Source organism: Pseudopodoces humilis, chromosome 24 (assembly GCF_049639895.1).
Source record: "Pseudopodoces humilis isolate 2021_Gansu_Grassland_sample_001 chromosome 24, ASM4963989v1, whole genome shotgun sequence".
Taxonomy (NCBI): Eukaryota; Metazoa; Chordata; class Aves; order Passeriformes; family Paridae; genus Pseudopodoces; species Pseudopodoces humilis.
Genome location: NC_142223.1, coordinates 364894 through 388963, shown reverse-complemented (window position 1 = coordinate 388963; position 24070 = coordinate 364894). Strand labels below are relative to the sequence as shown.

The 24070-nt window shown below is 49.0% G+C and overlaps 1 protein-coding gene across 14 annotated transcripts in view; it reads right to left on the bottom strand.

Annotated features, from left to right (window-relative positions):
- The window catches only part of EIF4G3 (eukaryotic translation initiation factor 4 gamma 3), a 113850-nt gene that overhangs the window by 4779 nt on the left and 85001 nt on the right, over positions 1 to 24070 (bottom strand). For 10 of the 14 annotated variants that reach the window (XM_088066657.1, XM_088066651.1, XM_088066653.1 and 7 more), the window contains 17 exons: positions 23070 to 23180; positions 19293 to 19463; positions 18125 to 18322; positions 17139 to 17285; positions 16620 to 16856; positions 14864 to 14968; positions 13453 to 13585; positions 12352 to 12446; positions 10789 to 10882; positions 10145 to 10253; positions 8684 to 8907; positions 7668 to 7783; positions 5548 to 5720; positions 4907 to 5032; positions 3830 to 3911; positions 1944 to 2042; positions 973 to 1119 (listed from right to left, as the gene is read on the bottom strand). In XM_088066657.1, the coding sequence (XP_087922783.1) occupies positions 973 to 1119; positions 1944 to 2042; positions 3830 to 3911; positions 4907 to 5032; positions 5548 to 5720; positions 7668 to 7783; positions 8684 to 8907; positions 10145 to 10253; positions 10789 to 10882; positions 12352 to 12446; positions 13453 to 13585; positions 14864 to 14968; positions 16620 to 16856; positions 17139 to 17285; positions 18125 to 18322; positions 19293 to 19463; positions 23070 to 23180 (2367 nt within the window). The other 4 variants (XR_015774500.1, XR_015774499.1, XM_088066650.1 and 1 more) reach the window with 4 other exon arrangements.

Here is a 24070-nt window from a genome sequence, read left to right as displayed (position 1 = left end):
GCTCACCCCTGCAACACTTGGCTTCCCCACTCACTCCTTCAAACTCCCTCAGGGATGTCAACAGGCAACAAACGCCAGTTCTCATGGGATCCACGTGCCACTGAAGGCCTCCCACAAGGAGCTGTTTGTCTGCAGAACCAAACCAACCATGCTGGGCTCCCAAAACACCCTTACACAGTTTCAAAGAGTTTTAGGCTTTTCCAGCAAACTTTACGGTGTGTTCCTTGGGTGGAGATTGTTTGCTTTGTAAAAGAAATTCAGGGAATGGCTGTGGAACCAGTCCAAGGCTCCAAAGGGCCTGTGGGTGATCCCAGATTTTCAGTGCTGCTTTCATTCCCCTCTCAACTCCTCTAACAGCAGTGGAAAAATGGCATTTCTAACACATTGCTCTGCCACAGAAATAACTGAACTGAAGCTGACCAAGATTCAGTGTAAGCACAGATGTAAATGCATAGGTTGGGTATAATTTCAGACACTAAACATCTGACTTAAAGAAGGCAGCCAGAGACTGAGAGCAGAGTGGGTTGACAGGCCTTTTTCTCTTTTTTTTCTTTATTTTTATTTTCTCTTCCAGTGCCTGGCCCAGTGTGCTGGGAAAAGGTGCTCTCAGTGACTGCCCAAGATGTTTTTACAGGGGGAAATTCGGAGAAGTCATGCTAGAAAAAAGTAGTGAGAAGCTTCTCTTCCCTAATTTCTGAAGAAATGATGTAGCAGTGTACATCTAAAATGTACTATCCTGCAGAAGCAGGACATTCAGTGTCTGAAAGTCTACAGTATTTAAAAGGTTACACAATTAATATGGCTAAAATCTTCCTTCCTGAAGCTGACTCTTAAATATTGATTATATTTTAGATTTTAATTCTTTGCACAGACCAAATCCTCGCAGTGTCCCATACCCTGAGATGTTCAGACCAGAACATATTTACAAAAGCAGTTAAACAATCTGCAGGGAGGGTGAAAATCTCTCTGTACCTCTACCCAATCAAAGATTTGTTCATCATTCGCTTTGTCCTCAACAATGAGTTTTTCCAGCTGCTTGTTCAGCTCTTCTGCAGAGAGTTCCTTCTCTGAAAGTGCTTCTGAGGAACTGGAACAGTCAGACTCTGTGAACTCCAACTTCTGCAACATGTGATGATGAGAATTAGTGAAATGTACTTTCCTGGACTGACCTACACCAGACTGAAGCAGGAAACTACTTTTAATTCTGCTTCCTGGCATCTTTCAGCTGCTCAGTTATTGTTACAATATAAACTTTCCCTGTTCCAAAGCATTTTACAAACACATGGGAACTCCATTATCCAGCAAAGACAATGAGGCAGCTCCAGCCCTGCACAGCAGAGCACAAAATCAAGTGTGTGTTGCCTGGCTGGAGCTACAGGGGCTGGAATGCAACAACCACAGCTGGCATTGGCTCAAAGGAGTTGCAACCAATGCCCCAGTTCCTTGGAAACTGTGACAGAAGAAAGGCAGTCCCCTCAGCAAGGCCCAGGCCATGGTAATCATTTAATTTTCTGCAGCACTTCCAAAGTGCCAGAACAGGGAAGTAGATCACTTGGAGCTCCAAAGGAAGACAGTGACTGCCTGAGGAGCAGCACCAGCAAGAGGTGAAATGCCTCCATCAGTCCTGGCTCCCTCCAGGATCATAATCCAAGGTGGGATGAGTTAGTAACTACTAGCATTAATTGTTGCCCTTCTGCAAATTGTCCGTCCCTGCTCCAAAACTCATTATTGAATGTTTTTCCCATCTGGAGAAACAGGACTCCTGCATGGTGACTGGAGATACATGTCTGGGAGCAGTGGGGACAGGCTTGTCCTCCCTGTGCTTCAAAAGGTGGTGCAGAAATCATCTACCCCAGCTTGGAGACACTTCACCCCATATTCCAACTGCACGTAAGAATGGGATGGGAGAGGATGAACAAACAGGATGATCAAGCTGAACTCACTTGTTCCATGAGAAAGGTGTGTACATCCTCCCCTTCAGGCAAGTAGTCCTTCCAACTGAGGCCAGACTCCCTCCACAAGGCTCCCACTTTCTTATGGCTCTGAAACACAAGCAGTGTCAATTTTAAGAGCTGAGGGACAACCCAGGAACTCACAGGGGCCGGAATGGTGCAGCTGTGTCAGGAGGAATAAAGGACAGTTCAGCCACCCAACAAACACCTGGCAATGAGTGAGAACATCTGGAGCCCCCGTGCAAGAGAAACCATGTGTGCAATGCCCCGGTATGCACATCTTGTCAGGTGGGCAGCGCCTCGTGACGGGGAATGGGCAAGGCAGAAGTGACACGGGGGGTTCACAACGACCTCCGAGGCTACCCAGGAGCAGTGACACGTGAACAGGGCACTTTCCCACGGCCTGACACAGAGCTGCCACGGGTGACTCAGATCCTTCTCCTGACTTACTCCATGACTCACACTCTCTTGCCTTGACAGCAAGGCTCTGGCAAACTGCTCCTTTGAGAAAATTCCTCATTTACACAGCTGTTTTCTGTGCAGAGACCAAGCCTCAAATTCAGGCACATAATCCCAAATCCTCTCTACAGTTCCTAGAGTTTATGCAAACCTTGAGAGCAGTGCCTTTGAGCACAGACAATTCAGCCTTTTGCAGCCTCTAATGTCACACTGACCTTTGAGCCTCCTGCCTCAGCAAACACAGCTCTGACACATACAGTTCTGACAAGATTAAAAATGCTGAGCACAACCAGCTCTTTTCACCCAAACGCTTTGCCAAGGTTTCACCTTACAGCACCTGCCCACAGGAGATCACTGAGTAGCCTAAGCCAAGCTAATAAACGCAGCCTGATTTTAACTTTACAAAGATTACAATTTTCAGTTTACAGTACAGGTTATTAAGAGCCTGTGCATGGTTCCTGCTCTGATCCATCGAGATCTGGATTCGATGGCTGATGTTACACTGAAATACCCGAGTCCAAGTCTTGGCCCAGACAAGATCTAATCAGAAAGCTGTGGCAGAAACAGAGACCCAAGGCTGTGCTTCCACACCCAGAGCACAGCAGCTTTTCTTTCACAGAATAGTTTTTAAAAAAATGGAAGTTGACTGTCCAAACAAGCACAAGACTAAAATAAATAAATAAAAAGTCACTCTTTGTACTGTTGGACTGAAATGCTCCTGGAACATTCAACCTTACTTGAATGCATGCTTGAAAAAAAAAGAAAAAAAAAGACAAGTGAGGGATTTTACAGGGTTGGAAATAGACACTATTCAAAGTGCAGGATTTAGCTGGATCAAAAAAAAAGGAAAAAATAAAAGACAAAAATGGAGACGAGTTATAGGGAAACCACCAAACTGGTTGGATACGCAGCTGTGAGGTGTGAAAGAGAGCTCTCGGAGTCATGGGGTGAGGAGGTGTCACTACCCCAGGGCTGGGTGAACCTCGAGAGTCGGCAGGTTTAGTTTGGATAAGCACACAGCAGTCTGAGGCCATCGGAAGCTTATCCGAACCCTGAGAACCTCTCCGCTCTGCAAGAACAGTTCTCTCGCAAGATTCCCGGCACTTGCTGCTTCTGCTCAGCCCAGAAATCCCTTGAGCATGTCCCTCCTGCAGGATTTCAGCACTCTTAGCTTCTGGGAGAAGCCAGGTGCAAAGGTACCTGCAAAAGGGAAAAGTGATGAGAAAAAAAAAAGTTAACTTTTTGGAACCTCGTAAGGCTTGGTTGGAAACTGGGGGTGCGAGGCAGGTTTCCTAAGTTATCTGGACTGGCTGGCCCGTCCCTAAATGTCCTCATGTGGGAATGGTGTAGGTTTCATGCATGAACACAAGTGCTGCATCCACTCCTCCCTCCGCAACACAGGAGCACCGGGCACTCACCATTTGTTTGCATAGAAGGTGCAAGATTTCAGCAAGCAAGATGCCAGCTCTTCCCACAGGAAGCAAGGGTTTGCTAAATTCTCTAGAATGAAAGAAAAACAGGTGTTTTTCCTTTATAGTTCATATTTGAAATGCAAATCCAGAGGTAGTAATCAAACTGAGGCAGGATATCACCTTAAACTTCTGCTAGGGAGGAAGGATTTGATTAATCCAGCACTGCTGATAAAACATTTAGATGCAGTGACCTTGTCACAACAGGGCTAATTAGAAAGACTAGAATTTTACATCAAAAAATGTTATATTTAATGTCAAATCCACTCATTTTTGTGGGATGCTGCTTTTGGGTAGAGGGAAAAGATTGTTACTTTCTTAATATACTGGTAATAGAAATAGGAACCGTTCAACTTTATCAATTTAAATAACCACATCAACTTTATCAACATAATCCCCAAATATGTGAGGACAGAGAAAATACAGGAATTCTGGTCCAGGAAATGGTTTCTGGTCTTGCAGACAAGGTTTTGTGCCATTTAAGGCAGTGCCCAGGTGGTAGAGACATGGAATCCCATAGTTTGGGCAGGGACACCTTCCACTATCCCAGGTTGCTCCAAGCCCCATCCAACCTGGCCTTGGACACTTGCAGGGATCCAGGGGCAGCCACAGCTGCTCTGGGCACCCTTTGATAGGACCTCCCCACCACCCTGACAGGGGGAAGATTATTCCAAATATCGCACCTAACCCAGCCCTCCTTCACTTTCCCCTCTGAGCCACACAGCCCCTCCCTCTGTGACACTTCCCAGAGCCTCTGTGCTCCCCAGTCACCCCACCCTGCAGCACTGGGGCAGTTTTAAGCTCACTTATGGGTAAAACCCCTGGTTTTACCCTTTCTCCAAGGGTGAAAGCACCAAGCTCCCTTCCCAGCAGAGCTCTCAGGCCGGTGCAGCCCCCAAGGATGTGCAACCAGCTTTCCATCAGCTCCTGTGGGGAGCTGAGCCTCCAGCACTGCTCATCCTTCACACACTGATGGGAACCACTCTGAGAAAACACTACAGCCACAGCTGGGAAAGCATCACTTACTGTGTAAGTTCTCTCATAGAGATTCCTCCTTCTTTTAACATGGGGGTCACCAGCTCAGCCAGGTACAACCAGATATGGGGTATATCTATGGCCATGTCATCCGCCATCTCCAGGGTCTCAGAAAAACTTGAGGAGGAAAAAACATCAAGTATTGAATCAAATTTAATTGGAGACATTTACTTCAAAGAAATCTGCACTTTAAAAAGTTTTGTAGCATAAAAGAGGAGTGAGGCTCTGTGGATGGATGGGAGCACAGGCTGCAGAGCTCCCAGGTACTGATGTTGTGTGAAGGATTCTGCCTGCCCTGCCTCCTCTTCCAATTCCATTCAGGGATTTGCAAAAGGCAAACAGGGAGAAATGCAGCGCAGAACATTTAAACAGACACCTACAGATCAACTCCAAAATAAAAGCTGATATAAATATGAACATATTTATGTTCACTAAAGCATCTGAAACACTTTAAAATATATTACAATAATATTCCTTATAAATACACCCAGACCATGCATTCCTTCCAAAAGAATGTGTGGAGAGGGCAGGATACCAAAACAAGGCGGGAGATCATTTCTCTGTGGCACAGAATCCATTTGCAAGAAACACTGAGTGAAAGAATCCGTGGATTCTCCATGCACAATACCAACCCCTTGAAGAAATCCTGCTTGCTCAGCTTTCCCAGCTGCACCAGCTGATGTAACAACTGGCCCATGAGGTCCCTGGTTATCTGACTCCGCTCCAGCGTTGACTCCACACCCACGCGCACGAACACGGCCAGCAGGTTCTGGGCACTCAGCTCCTCCACACACTGCATGGCCTCCTGTGAATGACACACATCAGTCACCCCTCAACTGAAAAGCAGAAAAAACAAGAGTAACACTGGGGATTTCTGGTGAAATGGGTATTTAGTGAGGATGCCAGGCAAAGAGCTGAATTAGGCTGTGGAACCTCATTGCATAATAATAACAAAAACAACAGTAATAGCAATAATGGAATTTATACCACTCAGGTAACAATTTTTAAAATACACAATTACATCCCAGGGCTGCTAGGTGAAATGGCAGGAATTGTCTTCTGGATGCCACCAAAATACCTATTACTGCATCAAAAATCAAGTCAAGTCAAAAAAAGGGTATCAGGTCAGATTTGTTATGGGTCACACATGGCACAAATGCCTGTGTTACAAACCCACAGCCCATCAGTAAGCAGAAAATAGCTGGGGACCACTTGGAGGAAGATTTCCCCTTTCCAAAGATCCCACTTTCTGACTTATGCATTTTGCAGCCTAAACAAAGAAAACACTCAGAGACATCGAGAGCAGCTCTCCAAGTCCCACATCCAAAACCTCCATTTCCATCACAAGGACCTTCCAGTGATCTTCTGGCTCCAGCCCACAGATCTCAGTGGCCTTCCTGACCACAGGCACCTGCTCTGTGACTAGTTATGCCTTGAGTTACCAAGAGCTGGCAGCCTCAGGTGTGTTTCCTCAGGCCCTGTATGGCTTTTTCCTGCAGGTCAGGGGCCCATTGGTCCCGGCCTGAGTGCTCGGGTTGGAGCTCATCAGACGGATCCTGCTGTCCTGGGACACACAGGGAACCCTGCTGTCAGCAGTTTGAGTTCTGAGGACCAAACACCTGCAAAGAGCCATTCCTCTGCTCTACACAGCAGGAACTCACTCATGGGTGGCTGCAGGAACATGAGTTTAAGCACTTTGCTGCACCTGAAAAGCACCAACAATTCCCTAGTACCAAGTAATTCCTGATGCAAACAAGCTGCCTTGATCCATGGACTTTTAACCAGCCCTGCCCTGTCTAATTTCCAGTCAGTCCTGTCTAATTTCCAGTTCCAGTCAGCCACAGAAATACAGAACCGAAGTGGCCCCTTCATCGCAGGCACCTGGGGGAGCCCATCATGAGCAGGAAAAGGAGCAGAGACTCCTTGGCTCAGCAGCCTCTGGGTCCCAGGCCAGCTCACTGCCAATCAGAGCAAGGGTTTTCCTCTCCAAACCAAGTATTTAATAATTTATCCCAATAACTACATGTGAACTCTAAACAATCCATCATGAGGATATTCCTCTTTCCAATTAATTACTGAAAGTCCAATGAAATGGAAGCAGCAACTCTGCTTTCAGGGTGCCAAGCCAGCAACTCCCAAGTGCTGCCATTTCAAACTTGGCAGGTTTTAAAATTTATTCCAGTGAAAGATCAAATGAAGCAGCTTTGCAGCCAATGTAATACTTTTTGCAAACTCCCTGGATGAGCTAAAAAACCCATTTACAAGGGAAACAAAATTTCAACCTTTTAACTAGGAAGTGATGACAGCTGCTCAGTAATTTCCAATGTTTATTAAAAATCCTCTGGAGTGGTTTGTTCAATATTTAGTATTGCTTTATCTGCCTCCAGATCAGAATAACACATGCCTTGATAACTAAATGAAAACCTCTGTTTATTTTCCCACTAGCTTTTCTGCTTCCAAAATTGCTGGTATTATGGAGCTGCTCAGTGATTCATGACAGATACACATCCGTCTTGCTACTTAAGACACACAGGCTGGGCTGTTTTTCCTATTGCCAGCAGGGCAGAAAACACGCCTGGGAGACAACTGTCCTGAAAATGCTCATGGAGCTGGTGCTGCTGCCTGGATTCTGTCTGGCCCCACTGCTTCTGCTGCCTCTGTGTGGGCTGGGTGCTCACAGAGACACATCCTGGAGAGAAATCACTGCAGCCCCTCAGAGCTGTCTGTTCAGTGAGGTTTTCATCTCGCTTACCTTAAAATCATTAATATGCAAGAACTCATCAATGATAGATTTGCATTTTCTCTCTATTTCCTCTTCTGAAAGTGAAGGCTTTTCTTGCACTGGAGCTGGGGGAGCTTCTGGCTTGGCTGGTGGAAATACAGCAACAGAAGATGTTTGGAAAAAGAAAAGAAGCATTTTAGAGACGATGTTCTGAGAACAGAAGTCACTAGTGCAGGTGTGTCCCCTGTCCCATCCTCAGGCACAGGGCAGTTCTTTGATAACCTGGGACAGGTGGAAGGTCCCTGCCCACAGCAGGGGGCTGGAACGAGATGAGCTTTGAGGTTCCTTCCAACTCAAACAATTCTGGGATTCTTTCCTGGCTACTCTTCCCCCATATGAACTCCTAGTATTTCTGTAACTTGATCTTGCAGGATCACAGCAGGCAGTGACACAGGTCAACACCTTCAAAGCTCTGCACCATTTTAAATAATTAAATGGGAGCTGTTGCAGCAAAGTTTAAATACGCTGACTGTGATGGGCAGCAGCCCAAGGCAATCTCCCAATCACATCCCAAAACCTGGTGTCCATGGATTGTCTACAACATCCCGAAGCTTCAGGGTAAGCCTGTGCTGTGACAGTCGAGCTGTTTCCCTCTCTGCAGCAGATTCCAGATGATTCCCAGGGAAGGAGCAGAACACTGTCCTTACTGTAAAGGTTCTGTCCACTGGGACCATCACCCTAAGTGTCCCCATTTTCCCACTAACACATCAGCCCAGGCTGGCAGGAGGGAATGTTATGCACAATGTTATGGGGTGATGTTGTGCTGGCACCTGCAACCTTTCACCTTTGCTGGCTCCTACAGAGGAGCTGGTGAGGCACACGAGGCCCAGCCTGACTCGGCTGTGTGTCCCAGCTCTGGGAGGCACATCCCAGCTGCAGCAGCCTGACAGTGCCCTGCACAGCCCCTGCTCACTGCTCCTGACAGATTCTCCCTTGTGCCTCTCCACACATTCAGCAAGACTCCCCGAGCACAGAGGAGCTGTTACCGGATTCCTTGGCTTTGTTCCTCTCAGTCTCGGTGCTGTTCCTGTCCATCTCCATGCCTCCTGTCAGCTGCTTCACCGTCTCCAGCATCTCCCTGCGCTGCTCCTCCTGGGCCTGGTTGTCCAGCAGCAGCTCCTTGCTGCTGCTGCCCCGGAGGAAGGTGTTGGGCCGGGACAGGGAGGGTGGCAGAGGTTTGTCGTTCTTCTCCCTGCCCGTGCTCCCGCGACTACCGAACAAAAACATGCTCAGAGGTTAGAGAAGGTGCTCAAGGGCTTCACTGCAGGGAAAAAACACCCCCCAAGCCCCACAGGATTGCTGATTCAGTTTCTTACAGCTGTGCCTACAACCAAAATTAACTCAAATTTCAGGGATGCGCAAACAAAAATACCCAGAGTGGACAGGCACAGAAACATAGAAAGGCAATGCTCTACAGCACCCATTTTATACATTGAATTGTGAATTTTATAACACAAAGACTATGTTTCACTTTGAAATGGTGTGAGAGCTTTAGATCAGCTGTAACAAAGAAATTCCTCCCTGTGAGGGTGGGCAGGCCCTGGCACAGGGTGCCCAGAGCAGCTGTGGCTGCCCCTGGATCCCTGGAGGTGCCCAAGGCCAGGCTGGACGGGGCTTGGAGCAGCCTGGGATGGTGGAAAATGTCCCTGCCCATGGCAGGGGTGGGAATGGCTGATCTTTAGTGAAGGCTCCCAGCAACAGGTGACAACGATCTGTCCTATTAATTATTGTGTTAATGAGTTAGATGGGCAAAATGATGCCAAAATGGAATAATTTCTAGGTAAGCCCAAGTTTTACTTGAAATAGGAGGGAAGACATTAGAGGCACAACCCAGGAAAACACTTCAGCAGCTTGTGTGCACTGGAAGGAAGATCCAGTGACATTTTAAATGAACTGTACATTTATAAACCATGTCTAGAGTTAATAAATTATTGAGGGTTAATACATGTTTCATGCTCCAAGCTGGAGTGGTTGCAGCCCTGAAGGAATTGGAGTGAGAGAGAGGCTGTGCAGCTTTTTGTTGGATGTGGGTGCACAGGCAGGTCACACTTGCTGGGAAGGGTCAGAAACGGTTTTATGCTGCGTTTCTGCCAGGTTTTAGGTGTGTTTTCCTGGATAAATAAACCTACTGACCTGGCTGAATTCACAGCCATTAAATCCAACCTATTTATTATTACATTTTATCTGAAGAGTTTTTAATCTGTTAGACACAACTACCCTTGGCTGAAGGGTGAAGTGGAAACTAAAACATTCATCAAAATATTTTTAAAATTAATTCCACCCCTGTCTCCTATGATATTATAAACTAAGGCATGTTTGAAGCTAACTCAGAGGGGGTAAAGGACCCAGCCATTCCTGGAAAAGCAAGGAATTCTCTTCTTTCCAAGTGCTGGTGCCCAGAGCAGGAGGTCAAAGCACAGCAGTGAAGAGGAAGGAGCGACACTCACCTCGTTAAGGCCCTGCGAGATTCCAGCTCTGAAGAGGCAGATACTGGGGACACTGGAGGCTGCAGGGCAGAAAATCTGTTCAGACTTGTGGCACTTGGTCGCAAGGAGTCTGGAGATGGTGGAGACAACACAGAGCAGAGTGACAAGGTCAGGAGCTGCTGCTACCTCAGCATCAGCAAGCAGTTCAGCTGGAGCTGTTTCAGAGCAATGGGGACAAGGGAAAAGGCTGCTCCTGCCCCACTTGAACCTTCTCGTCAGGAGGTCACACACAGAGGGGAGGACAGGACCAAAGGGGAGCCCCCACTGGGGGCTGCAGCTCCTCCTGAGGGGCAGCTCTGCTCTCTGCCCTGAGGGAAGGGCTGGAGCTGTGCCAGGGGGGTTTAGGTTGGAGATCAGGAAAGTCTCTTCCCCCAGAGGTGCTGGCACTGCCCAGGCTCCCCAGGGAATGGGCACGGCCCCGAGGCTGCCAGAGCTCCAGCAGGGTTTGGACAGGGTGGCTTTGCTAGGGTGTCTGTGCAGGGCCAGGGGCTGGACTCTGATCCCTGGGGGTCCCTTCCAGCTCAGAACATTCCCTGGTTCCATGAACCCCACCCCAACCTGCTCTTTGTCAGCAGAGCCGAGAGTGAGGGACCATCCTGACTTACCCATCTCGCTTGCCTTGGCTCCACCACTGCTGCCCTTCCCCCAGCTGCCCAACTGGGCTTTAGGCACGAGCTGAATCTTCTCATCTATTGTGGGCTGTAAAACACACCAGGATGTACAATTACAAGGGCAAATTGTACAGCTTAATAATAAATGGGAGATTTTTTTGGCAATAATCCCAGTCTTGTGAACACCAAAATACATTTTACATATTTTTGGAGAACACAAACAACAAAGGACATCACAAAGAGCCTTTTCCAAATGTCAGTGAGAGACATTCAGAGAGAGCAGCAGCTTCTTTTTATTGTGAATCCTGAAGCACAGGAAGGTGGAAAAGCTCAGTATATCCATATTTGAAAGATGTTCAGTTTGTTTGTGATGTGTGTACCAGTTTCACTGTCCATCAACTCTCCAGTCATGGCTTTGGGGGAGATCTGCAGGGCACCAAACAATCCAGAGGGCAAAGGATGACAACAGGTTGCAGAACTTGGAGGGAAGAAGTGGTGTCTGGCAAGAAGAGAACATTGATTTTACAATGCTCAGTGAGAGAATTTATTGACAAGGAGGTTGTGACCTCGCAGATCTCGGGGGATCTCCTCTCTCCTCCCAAAGCAGCTGCTGTGGAACCAGCTGCATTTGTATGGAACAGAGGAGAAGGGCTTTCCCCAGCTGAGCTGTAAGCCCAGGCAGGAGGAACCTCTCCTGCTAATGAAGTTCTGGAGACTGTTTCATGACTTTCAGAAGGAACAAACTGATTGGATCTGCAGAAGGGCTGCAGTCTGTCCAGGTCCTGCTTTACAGCTCTCCAAGAATCCAGGCACTGAGTGTAAAAATTGACGGCAAGTGACACTAAGTGGGACAAGGGAATATTTAGGAGTCAATGATTTACACAAAGGCCTGACTTTTCCTTGGCAAGAAAACCCAGAGCTGTTCTGAAGTTTGACAAAGGAGAAATCTCCAACTTTCCCAACCTGCAGCCTGGAAAACTGTCCCAAATCCAGCAGTGTAATGGTGAAATAACAGGAAGATGTGCATCATGAACATGAGAGTTTATCACATATTGGGGGATGCAGCCATGCCACCAAGTCAAGAAACCTCTAAAAGCAGACACTGCTCTCCCCATTCTGCTGGAGCCTTCCAAGTCTGGAGTGCTGCTGTTTGTGACACATCAAAGCAAATGTGGCCTCCCTGTTTTGCTGAGGAGCAGTGTCAGAATAGGGTCTCAAGAACTCGAGGCAGACAAGGATTTCTAGCAGGTGTTTGAGACCCGTGGAACATGGGTGCTGTGCACATCACACAATAGCCTGGCTCACATTTTCATCACTGAACAAAATGCAGATTTTCTGGATTACTAAAAGGACACTGTGAAAGAAACTCTGCACATTCCCTTCCCTCAGGACAAAACAGGAACATCCAGAAGATAATGCAGCTTGATTTACACACAGTATTAACTCTGAGGATTTAAAATGTCCCAGCCCCAAGTTTTGACCTGTACACACCATCCTGGTCCTTCCTGGACTAACAGATGCTTTATTGCCCTGAAGGAGGCTTGTGCTGGCACCTACCTTGGTGATTTTAAGGAACTTGGTGGGGTCCAGCACTCTGCTGTTCTTTGCCCCCTGCACAGTGTTCCAGCCGCCTTCATCGACCCGCGGGACACCTGAGGATGACAAACAGAGCCACCCTCAGCTCACCCTGCTGCTCTTCATCTGCTGTCCTTCACACTGACACGACACAACCAGCCTGCCTGCCTGTGTTCTCACAGAACAGCCTGAGCATTAACAGCTCTCACTCCCTTCAAGGGCTGCTTGTGGAAGGGATGGCTCCTGGCTGCATTTCTTTGCATTCCTGTGGGTGCTGCACACCCACAAGCTCACAGAAGGAGCAGGTGAGATGCCTTCCCTGACCAGAGCCTCACTCACTCCTCACTCACCACAACTCCTGTAGCACTTGGTTGCTCTGACAGGGAGCCCCTCAGGCACTCACAGGTTCCTCATCTTCTCCTGGTGTCACTTTTAGGATAATTAAAGTCTACATGTATTTTCTTTACATCCTGTTTTCAAAGCACTTTCATTTGACAGTCCTCAGTATCAAGGAATCCCCAAAATTACTTTCTCCTTGCCCTGCTTGGTCCCAATCTTCATTTTCCCAGTCACTCCAAATTCATCTTTAGGTAGTGCCTTGAGGGCCAGGAGCAGTTTAAGGTGATGCCAAAACACTCCCTCACACAGAGTCAGCACCTCATGACTTTAACAACTAAAGACAACACAGTTACTTCTGAAATGAGATGTTTTTCTCTTGAAATGAGACTCTGCAGTGCATTAGAATTGATGGCAAATCTGACTCCCAAGTAATAACTTGTTAAAACAGGTTTTTGGCAGTCTGTCACAAAATCAAACATGGTTTGCATTAATGGAAATCTTCAGCACTGTTGGCCTGTGGTTGGTTATTTTCACCCATGAGATTTGCCTCTGAAAATCCCCACAGCCAATCCATGGCAGATCTGTTCCTTTTCCAGCCTCAATTCCAGCCTCAGGCCCCAGTTCCCTTTGCTCATTACACTTAGGAAAAAACCCCACAGATATTTTCCTTTTATGTGGGATTCCCTCTAAGGCCACTGGATGTGAAGTGAGTGAAAGGAGCAGCCAACTTGGCTTTTACTTTACCTGGTCTCCTCTTGTCTTTGGTCATGAGTTGTTGCACCTTCCTCTGTTCTTCCTGCTCTTCAATCTTGGCTTCTTTATGGATCTGCTCGATGGTCTTGGGGCCCTGGTCTGCTCTCCGTGACACCCAGTTGCACTGGGGAGGAAGCAAAAAACCCACGCACGTGCTCAGGGAAACTTCCAGGGGAGCATCAAACACCAGGAAATTTGATCATTGGGAATGAGGCCTCATGCTCCCAGCCTTGTCATGCCTTTGAGGGGCTGGAGAAAACCCTGTGGAGCTGGGACACGTTATGGACGTGGTTATCCCAGCACCAGAGAGCAGCGCACAGAGACTGCAGCAAAGACTTGATTGAGTTGAGGACACGTTAACACCCAGCCTGCACATCCCCAGCTTCTCCTTCAAGGTTCAGAGGAAAGAGAAGAGCTGCTGTAACTCCCTGTTTTTGATTGATACTCTTTGTGGGAGCCTTTCCTCCAAGCTCGAGGGAAAAAATGAAATCTTGAAAACAAAAAAAGCAAGCAAGATTTTAAGTGGAAAGAGCGCTTTGCACACCAGGAGTGGTGATGCTGGACACAGGAGTCCTTAAGAGAGGAGCAGCTGTCACTCCAGAAACACTTTCCTCACTTGATGTGTCTTTTCAGCCATGCAGTGCCCAGACCCTTCCAGCCCTGGAATGACCACACTGTCCCTTACGTTGCTGCAGCCTCGTTACAGCTCTGGGGATAATTATCTACCTGCAGCCAGAACGGTGCCTTCAGCCTCCACACAGCCAAACCAGCTCCCTTGGGGGCTGAAATGATGGTGCTGGGAAGGTTTGTCCCACCCATGGTCACCCTGGGACCCCCTGCACTGCATGTCTGCTGACCACAGCACCAGGACAACATGGAGACATCTCCTGGCTTTGCAGCCAGACTTTGGGGAGAAGGGGAACAGATCTCCCCCTAACAGCGCACTTGAGCTGTGAATCCCTGCTCCTGCATGAGAGTTATCCAGCCTGGATATGGAAGGGAACAGACTGGCATGAGAGCTGGGCGTGTTCACCTGGAGGAGAGGAGGCCCCAGGGAGACCTTGGAGTCCCTCCCAGGGCCTAAAGGGTCTCCAGGAGAGCTGGAGAGGAACTGGGGACAAGAGGGAATGGCTTCCCACTGCCGGAGGGCAGGGTCAGATGGGAAATTCTCTCCTACGAGGGTGGGCAGGCCCTGGCACAGGTTGTCCAAGCAGCTGTGGCTGCCCCATCCCTGGAGGTGCCCAAGGCCAGGTTGGACAGGGCTTGGGGCAACCTGGGACAGTGGGAGGTGTCCCTGCCCATGGCAGGGGGTGGAACAAGATGATCCTTAAGGTTCCTTCCAACCCAGACCAGTCTGAGCTTCCATGATTTCATGCTTTTACTCACTGGAGCTAGGACCTACCAGCCTTAGGTCTATTACATCCTGAAGCATGAACCGAATCCTTGAGGAGGTTTTCCTCTCTTTCACAATCTTCTCCATCTGATTGAAATACTGGTCCATGCGGGGCTAGACAAGAAGAACATCATCAGTACGGTGTGGAGAAAATGAAAACCCTCCCTCGAGGGGCATCCTGTGGGTCCTGCATTCCGGGATTTCTGTGCCAGACACATCCAGGACACAGGGCAGCTCCCCAGAGAGGCGAGTGCTACGTCTTGTACACTCCTCCAGGATGGATTTGAGGGTGCACTGGGCAGCATGTGCAAGAGATGAGGCACAAATGTGCGGGCACATACTTCCTGTTAGATCTAAATTTGGCTCACCAAGCTCTAAAAAGCTTTTTTTCCTCAAAAAAGGGACTCTGGTTGTTTCAAGCAGGAATTTCAGAGCAGTTTACTACTGTGTTTCCCACTCTCTTCACTAAAAACCAGCTAAACCCTTGTCCTTGTAGTTAAACAAACAAGAAAAAGATCCATTAAAATTTGTGTCCGGCCTTGCTTTGGAAAGTTCCAGCTCTGGCAGCAAATGTTTCCAAAGTTAGGGATGATGGGGAAATATTTCCAATGGACTTTGTTGAAAAGTTTTAATTAAACTATGACTAACAGTTCAGCTTCAATAAAAACACATAATAAAACGTCTACCCCATTAAGGAGGATTCTCTCAGTCTTGACAGAAATAACCAATCCCAAAGACAGGACAGAGGCATCTGGAGTTGCTCCCTTGCTCCATGCCCCAGCTCAAGGGTGCAGAACCAGAAGAGCATCAAAATGTTGGCTTCTACAGTGCTCAAAAAGACCAAAAAGCATCCTGGCCTCGTCCAGCCTGACCTCAGCTTGGAAGTCAGAGCTGCTTTTCTTCCCAAAGCACATGGAGAAACTGCGTGCTGCGCTGGTGCCGCGCTCACAGCACGGCGTGCTTAGCCTGGGACTGCTGATAAACCACATTGTTGTGGTCATGCTCACAGAACAGGCTGGGAAATTCCTTCCCCTCAAGGATTGATCCACCGTGATCCCCGAGCTCCAGTGAGAGCAGAGGGAGCTCCGTGCCTGCGGCAGCTGAGCACAATCAGCTCCGTTTGTTTCCAGAGCTGAGCCCTGCCGATTCCTGGCAAAACCCTCGAGATTTTCATCCCAAGACTGGTTTTTGTGAAGGAGCAGCAGACTGTCTGTGCCAAGAGAAGCTCTTGGAGTGTGCAATGCTCCTTGCTGGAATGTATTTGCTGGAAAATGGGGAGCAGGATGCAGGAGTGCTGCGGTTGCAGAACAGCTGCCACATCCCAGCACAACTGGAGACAAAGACAACACACAGGCACCCAGCTCAGGGCTTGGATCAGTTAATGAGGGTGTTCAAGGTTTACCCTGAACAACACATTTCACGGTGGCTTTTGTAGGTAACATAAACCTTCAACTGGAAATATTAATGTTTTGGGAACTACAAAGGAAGAGGAACATTCAGCTTGGAAAAAGTAAATGTTGAGCATTTCTGGGCTGTGTGTTTGGATAAAATCTTTGGAAATAACAACTGGAGAACACTGTTGAAAATGATACAGAGCGGGGAGCGAGGCCAGGTCATGACGAAACATCCACAGAGGAGTGGATGATTTCCTCATGCCATATGGAAATTCCTGAAGAAAAAACAAATCTTCAAATAAAAACACTCCACACCCATTTTTCCAGCCCTGCCCAGAGAGCCTCATCCCTCACTCCCATTCCTACCCCACCTTTGCCTTCTCAAAGTCCAGGTCCTTGCCAATGGTCGTGAGCAGGCGGCAAAGGCACTCGAGGGACTCCTCGTCGTGGTTTTTCAGCAGCTTCACCACGCAGTCGTGCATGATCGCCTCCGTCAGCATCTTCAGCTTGAAAAGCTCGCCGATGAATTTTATATTCCCGATGGATCTCCGCCGGGCTTTGTCCTTGGCCTCTTCCAGCTCGTCGTGGAGCCGTGTCTTCTCCTCTGGCTGTAAAACAGGAAAACAGCTCTGCAAAACCGTTTTCCCAGTGTACAGAACTCTTTGAAAAATCCAGTTTTATGTTCATAGACACTGTTTACTCTTTTTCTCCTAAAGCCCAGAAAGATGCTGGGATAAACCCATTGCCAAGGCAAATACTTTTTATTATCCTCAGGCACAGTGACAGAATGAAAGTCTCAACTCCAAAATCTCCTCAAATTAACTGCTGTCTCAAAAGGAAATAATTTTCTGAGGGAGCTCTGAGAACTTATGGAGAAAAACACCACTTACAGTGGTAGCAGCTTCGAGTTCTTTCTGCTTCTTTTCAAAGACATCATCGTCAGCCTTGTCCTTTTCAAATTCCTTCTGGCAGCGATTTAACAGCAACTTACGGAAATTTACTGTGCTCCCAGGTTTGTCTGCCATGGGCACTTTCAGCTGGAGAGAGAAGGAAGAAAAACATCAGCAGAAATAGGGATGAGCTCCACAGAGGAAGGGTCACCCATAACAATCTATTTTGCTCTTCATGTTCAACTGCATGGCTCTGCAAGGCTGTGAAAGTAAAGCCTCACATCAGGATTTCCAGGGGAGTTTTACATTACAGATGTAAAGTCACACTCCAAACTTGGCTGACATCACCTCCGCCTGGGGATGAATTACATTTCCATCCATAGGATCCCTAAAAATAGCTCTTGTTTAAAAACACTCCTGTTCTGTGCTGAAGGCTTAAGCCATATTCCTTCACTGCATGTCATGAAGAACCTGGGGAAAATGGGGCTCTTTTGTCCCAAATTCACCATCTGAGAGTGATCAAAGCCTGGCTGATCTTGGGCTCCCCTGGAACTGACAGACACAGAAGGGTGGGGAGGCCCTGGCACAGGGTGCCCAGAGCAGCTGTGGTTGCCCCACGCCAGAAGTGTCCAAGGCCAGGCTGGACGAGGCTTGGAGCAGCCTGAGACTGTGGAAGGTGTCCCTGCCCATGGCAGGGGCTGGAATGAGAAGAGCTTTACATTCTCTTTCCCACCTACACTATTCCACGTTTCTGTGATTCCATGAACTTCCCAAATACAGCTTATCTTGTGACCAGGTGGAGCAAGGAGTCCTCAACTCCCAACAAACACTCCAGCAAATCCCTCTGCCTCAGGCGTGGCCAACAAACCAATGCTCCACGTTAATTATTGTCTCTTACACTCAGGAGCTCCCACCTAACTCTGCTCTCTGCAGTTTGTGTCACTGCCCATCAGCCCGTGCCATGGCCTGCCCAGAGGAGCTCTTACCGTCACCAGGCAGCGGCACATGTTGGCGTACGCCACCGAGAAGCTGGGCTCGTCGATGGCCTTCTCGAAGACCAGGTCGATGACTCCCTTCAGCCTCTCCTCCGTGTCCACCGTCAGGTCTGTCACCTGCTTCATCAGCTGGTTGAACATCTGGGGCGTCAGCTTGTTCAAGATGCTTCGTACCTTGCGGAACAGCTCCTGAATGACACAAACACTGAACTCAGGCACAAGGGGTGCAGCTGATCTCAGGTGTGAGCCAGGCTGTCTCCACAGGGGAATGGAGACACCCCGTAGCAAAGTCACAAGTTGAGTGACACACCACACGTTTGTGCACAGCCCAACCCCAGCTCTCATTTGACTACCAAAGACCAAGACTACAGGGAAGGAGTTTTGGAAACACCCAAGTGCTTTTTGTCAAGTGCAACAGAGGCACAAAGACCCTTCTGTCAGAAATACTCTTCTTTATATCAGTTTAATTCATGAGATATAAATGAACAGGGAGTGGCCTCTGTTTCCTTCAGCCAGAGGTAACCAACCTCTTCTATAATTCACTTTAAGGCAATTTACTTTTTCCTATCCAGGATGATAATGAGGCCAACAATGCCACCATTAATGCCACCAAGAACAGAATTCCAGTGTCCTTCAAGACCATCCCAACTTATCCTACAAATGACAAGCTTGACTACCAGACAAACACCTCCTCCCAGAGCCAGTGTCCCATGGAGAGGAGGGCAGAAGGACAGAGGGAGCTTCAGATGGCACCACTGGGCTGGGTAGGACCAACTGAGGGGTTTGACAGAGGAACCTCAGTCTTGCTGAGGATTCAGGGCAGAAATGTGGTCTAAAAGGAGATGAAAACCAAGCTCTGTGCTGGGAAGGTAGGGCTCTTTGCTTTAGGACAGAGACAGAAACACTCCAGTAAAGCAGCAGTAGGAAAGCAATCCTGGAAGAGAGACAGGAGATTGTCTGGTGCTCTCTGCTTAATATACAGGATTGGCATTTAAACATCAGGTCAAGAACAAACATACAAAAAATATCATCAAGGTAGGGGAAAGCTGGGATTCCAACTGGAATTCATTGCCCTTTTTCACCGTCTGATACAAGAGGGAAGGCAAACTACCATGACCTGGTGCAGCTGCTGCACCCTCAGAGCTGCTTACACTCTCACCTGGGTTTTGACGTTTTCTGGGTCCTCCGTTTGGTTTTCCCTCTTCAGGCTCGGCTTCCAGGCATTCTCTGCCTTCTTCAGGTGCACATCCTCCTTCACACACACAGTGATGATCTTCCTGGGCTCCCTCCTCTGGCCCGGCTGAGATCTCCTTGGTCCAACACTCAACAACTAGGACAAAAACATTCCCTGTTATATCCCACCTTAGGCTCACACTGGATAACACACTCCAGGGCAAACGGCCGTCGATGGCACCGCTGAGCACCGGCACGTCCTGCTGGGACACGAGGAGTCCCTCCAAGCCAGTACTGCTCTGGGCTGCTCACAGGGAATGAGGAGACACCAAACACGTTTCTCTGGGCAGCATTTCCCAATGGGAAATGGGATGGCTCTGTCTACACAACTCAGCGGCGCTCTGGCTGCTGCTACAGAGGGTCAGAACTGACCCTGACTGGCCAAAAGTGCCTCCTGGGAGGCAGAAACTGCAGAACTGAGACATCACAGCAAGGGGTGGAAGAATTCAGCCCTTACAGGTGTATTTCAAACATGCCATCCCAAGCACTTAGAAAATGATAAATTAGTAGCTCTGGCAGAAATGTTAAGTTTTACTGGAGATCGCTTCCAACAAAGCCATTTTGAGATGGGAATTCCGTAAAACACAGTGAAGGAGTATCACTGCAGCTCCTGCACTCTAAAAACGTGGATCCTAACAGATACGGGACAAAGTCTGGGTGATTTCACAGAAGAAAGGGAATCAGGGTGCTCTGGAACTGCCTAAGCACCTCTGCAATCCTGTGTAACGTGATGCTCCTCCTGGACAGGCAGAAAACCTGCCACAGGCAGGGACTTTATCAACAGATGTACAAGTGGAAGAGCACAGGATACTCCCAAACCTCCTCTTCGTCATCTGGGGGCTTCTGATTAAGGACTAAAGGTACCAGGTGCTGTTGGGAGGTTGCTCTTGCCCCACACTCTTTCCCATTTCTGAACTCATCACAAATGGCCAACCTCGAGGTACAAATTAATGCAGCAAAACTCCATTATCAATCCCGATACTTCCCACAGCAGTAATTAATCTGCTCAGCAGCCACTCATGAAAGATAGGCCATTTCAAAGACTGCTTTGTTCAACAAAGGGATTCAACGAGCATCAAAAAGGCCAAACCACTGCAGTTACTTGAAGAGCTTCAATGAATAGGAGGGAAAGGGCTCTTGGCTGGTGCCTCTTATGTCACACATCAGTCACAAACTGGGTTTGTGTTACTGAAAGGGAAAACCCTTCCTAAAGGCAGGAGGGAGTTGAACCACTTGCATTTGACAAGATAAATGGTGCAAATGAGCAGGAACAGCAGCAGGGCTGGAGCTCCTGTCTGGGTTTCATTATGGGATAACAGCAACAGAGGAAGATGTTGTCAGAAGACAATGAACTCATGCCATGAGCTGCTCCGTGTGCCCAGCGATGCCTGGGAGGGGGCTCTGAGGGGCAGGGTGTCACTGGGCTCCCCTCAGCTCACAAACACCTCTGTTCACATCCCCTGCCACACACAGAAATAGCCCAGCAGATTATTCAAACTGCACAAGCCCCATGAATGCCGTAATTCACAGAATCATTTCTCTTGGAAAAGATCCCCAAGATCATCAATTCCAGCCAGTTACAGCGCAACTGCAGCAGCTGATCACTCCTGAGCCTTCAGGATGTTTTTGTGTGTCAGACACCTTCCTAAAGCAGACCCTGATCTCTCCCTCTGTGCCCTGACTCACACCGGTCTGGCACAGAAAGGGCTGAGAGCAGCCCCACCTTCACACACCACCTCTGGTATTACACAGCTCTGCTGCCCAGGCCCTGACCATGCTGCAAACGTGGAAAGAAGAGATTTCCCTCCAGCTGAAAATCCAGACACTGCAACAGGAAAGTGACTGGCCACAGCCACACGTGTCAGAGCTCAGCACACACCTCCTGTCACGGACAGCTCTGTAATCAGAGCCAGGCTGGAGCGTGCCCTGAAAACCCAAACCTTTGAGCTCATTCCCCTCACAACAGGGGCAAACTCAAGGAGAGGTGACCTGCAGCCACCCCATCTCCTCCACAGAGGCAGCTGTGGTCTGAAGGCCCTGCCAAACACAGCAGGCTGTAATGTGCAGGGACGGAGTCGCAGAGATCAGCCCTTCCTCGGGCACGGCTCCATGCAAATGTTCCTTTTAGCAAACACTCACCCCTGAAGGAGGTGACTCCCCTGGAAAACTGAGGGATGCATGGAGCACCAGCGTGTCACCTGTCACCTCCTCACATCCAGCTGCCTTTGAGCCCAGACCTTTCAGGCATCAACACAACAAAGACTTCCTTTGAGACTACATTTTTAATATCTGTGAATAAACTCAGTTCAAACTGTGTGATTAGGTTTTCAACCAGTGAACAGAAGCCTCCTTTGAAGATGTAATAATAGATGGATCTAACTTCTAATAGGAATGGTCTAGGGGTCTGGGGTTTTGGGCTCCAGATTTATACAGCAAGGTAAAGAGGTGCCTGAGCTCAGGCCTGGCTTCCTGTAAATAATGATGGTTCTGGGGCATGGGGCAATTACCAGGTGTTCCTGCATTAATCTGAACGACCTCTCCTGGAGGAGGACACGGGAAAGGAAAGCAGGAAGACACAGGTACAAGACTCCTGCAGAGCAGCCAAAGACTCACAGCAGCACAGACTGATCTGGTGCTCCCACCCAGGCTGCAAGTCATGGAAATGCTTTAGAAACCATCCAAGGAATTAAGGAGGTGCCTCTCCCTCTAGAAGAGGCTTCAAATGTGGACAGTGAAATTGATCTTCCATGGTGGGAGAGGTTGTGCCTTCCAGGAACAAGAGCTGAGGTGATTTCAGTCTCCATCACCTCTCGGGAAGGACAAAGCAAACGCACCCTGTGCAGGGATGGAACTGTCCGCTCCAGCCCCACATCTCTGAGTCTCCATCTCCTCACCTGCCACGCTCACCTAACCCTGCCTACATCAAAGAGCCCTCCCAGCTGCACTCTGCTCCGCTGCAACTCCACCCCGGTGCCATCTGACGCAACACAGGTTAGTGCCAGAAACAGTAATAAAACACGTTCAAGCAAAAAGAGGGAAACAAAGACAAAAGCCAAAGAAGCGAAACAAAGACTCTCAACGTGCCAGAAGCAGTTAGTGCTGAGCTGCTCGACGTTACTGGGGGCAAGGAAGAGGCAGTGGTTTGATGGTTGATGGCATGGCCTGAGCACAGGTGGGATGGCTGGGGACAGGCAGCACACACGCAGGGGGTGCCATGCGTCACGAGGGGAGCGTCTGCCACTGCTGGGGCTCAGAACCCTCTGATCCTACAACCACCGGCATCGAGGACAGGCTGCTTAAACCACGTCACCTTCCAGCCCTCCTCCAGAACCGGGCAAGGAGAGGCTCTGCTCTGCAAAGGCGCAAATGTAAGATGTATGTTATGTGCTGAATGCTCCAAATGAACGGGGTAAGCGGGACTTACCTTTTCTCCCCCTTTCCACAGGTCTGCAAAGTGCAGACCCTCGCGGATCCCGCTCAGGCCAACGTCCCAGCATGCCCTCAGCTGGTGATGTCCCACCCACCACTGAAGACTGCCTAGAGGGGTACAATGCAAGTCTTGTTTCGGTTTTTTTTTAAACAAGGTTGCACCTTTTTGTAAAGTTTTCTGCCAGTCGTTCTTTATCAACAGTGGGTGTTGGGAAAAAAGGCAACTCTACAAAAAGGTGCAAAGTCTGGGGGAAGAGGGGGGGATTTGGCTTACCCCTATCGGCAGGTTCCTCAATGGTGGGTGAGGCGAGACCAAGAGAGGGCATGCTGGGGGCCCGCACCGAGCCAGGGAGGGCAATCCAGGGGTGCTCTGCACTTTGCAGGCCTGCGGAGAGACAAAGAGCGACAGCCGCGTTACCCAGAGGCTGCAGGGCTCGCGACGCTCAGCACCTGACAGGAGAGGAGGCACCGCAGCACAACCTGCACGTCCCAAACGTGGGAACCACCAGCGACCTCGTGAGGCTCTGTGGACCAGGTGGTGCTCCAAGAGAAACTGTGGCACCGAGGCAACTCCAAGACACAGATGTGCACCCTGGAACCGAGACACCGGCCACGAGGCTGCTTCCAAACCAGAAATATTACATTGACCCAAAATTGCTGGGTTTGACTCCTGGAAACATGCACGCTCAGAAGTTGGGGTGATTCGGGGAACTCTTCTGGAAGCAGCAGGTTTGAAAGCTCCACGATGGCTATGTCATTAGACACATCCAGATGGACACAGCAGAAGCAGCTCAATGGCTGAAAATCAGTGATTGCCCCTAACGGCGGCAGCGTCCTCCTCCAGTGGCACTGACGGGGTAGCACATGCTGGGGGCACCTGTGCCCCAAGAAAAGACGTGGCAGAGGCACGAGTGAAGAACTCACAGAGGGATTTCAGAGTGTGGGCAAGGCCAGACATGGGGAGAAGACGGGAAAGCGAAAGAAAAGCAGTGGGAAAAGGTGGGAAAACAAGGAATGAAGTGACCAAAACGACACGTGGAAGCACAGAGAAAGCAGGAACACACAGGTGCTGGCTGCATTTTGTTTGTTAGTAAAGTCTCTCTGCTCTGTTGCTGAGTTTTGCAGCACAGCCCCCGGGCTGACGCCCTGACGCCGGGTTTGTTGTACGACGAACACGCGAGCGCACGCGCGACTGCCAGGTCCTGCCGTGGAAATGCTTCCACCTTCTCACACAGGGAACAGGAAGGAGAGCAAACCCTTCCCAAACAACACCTA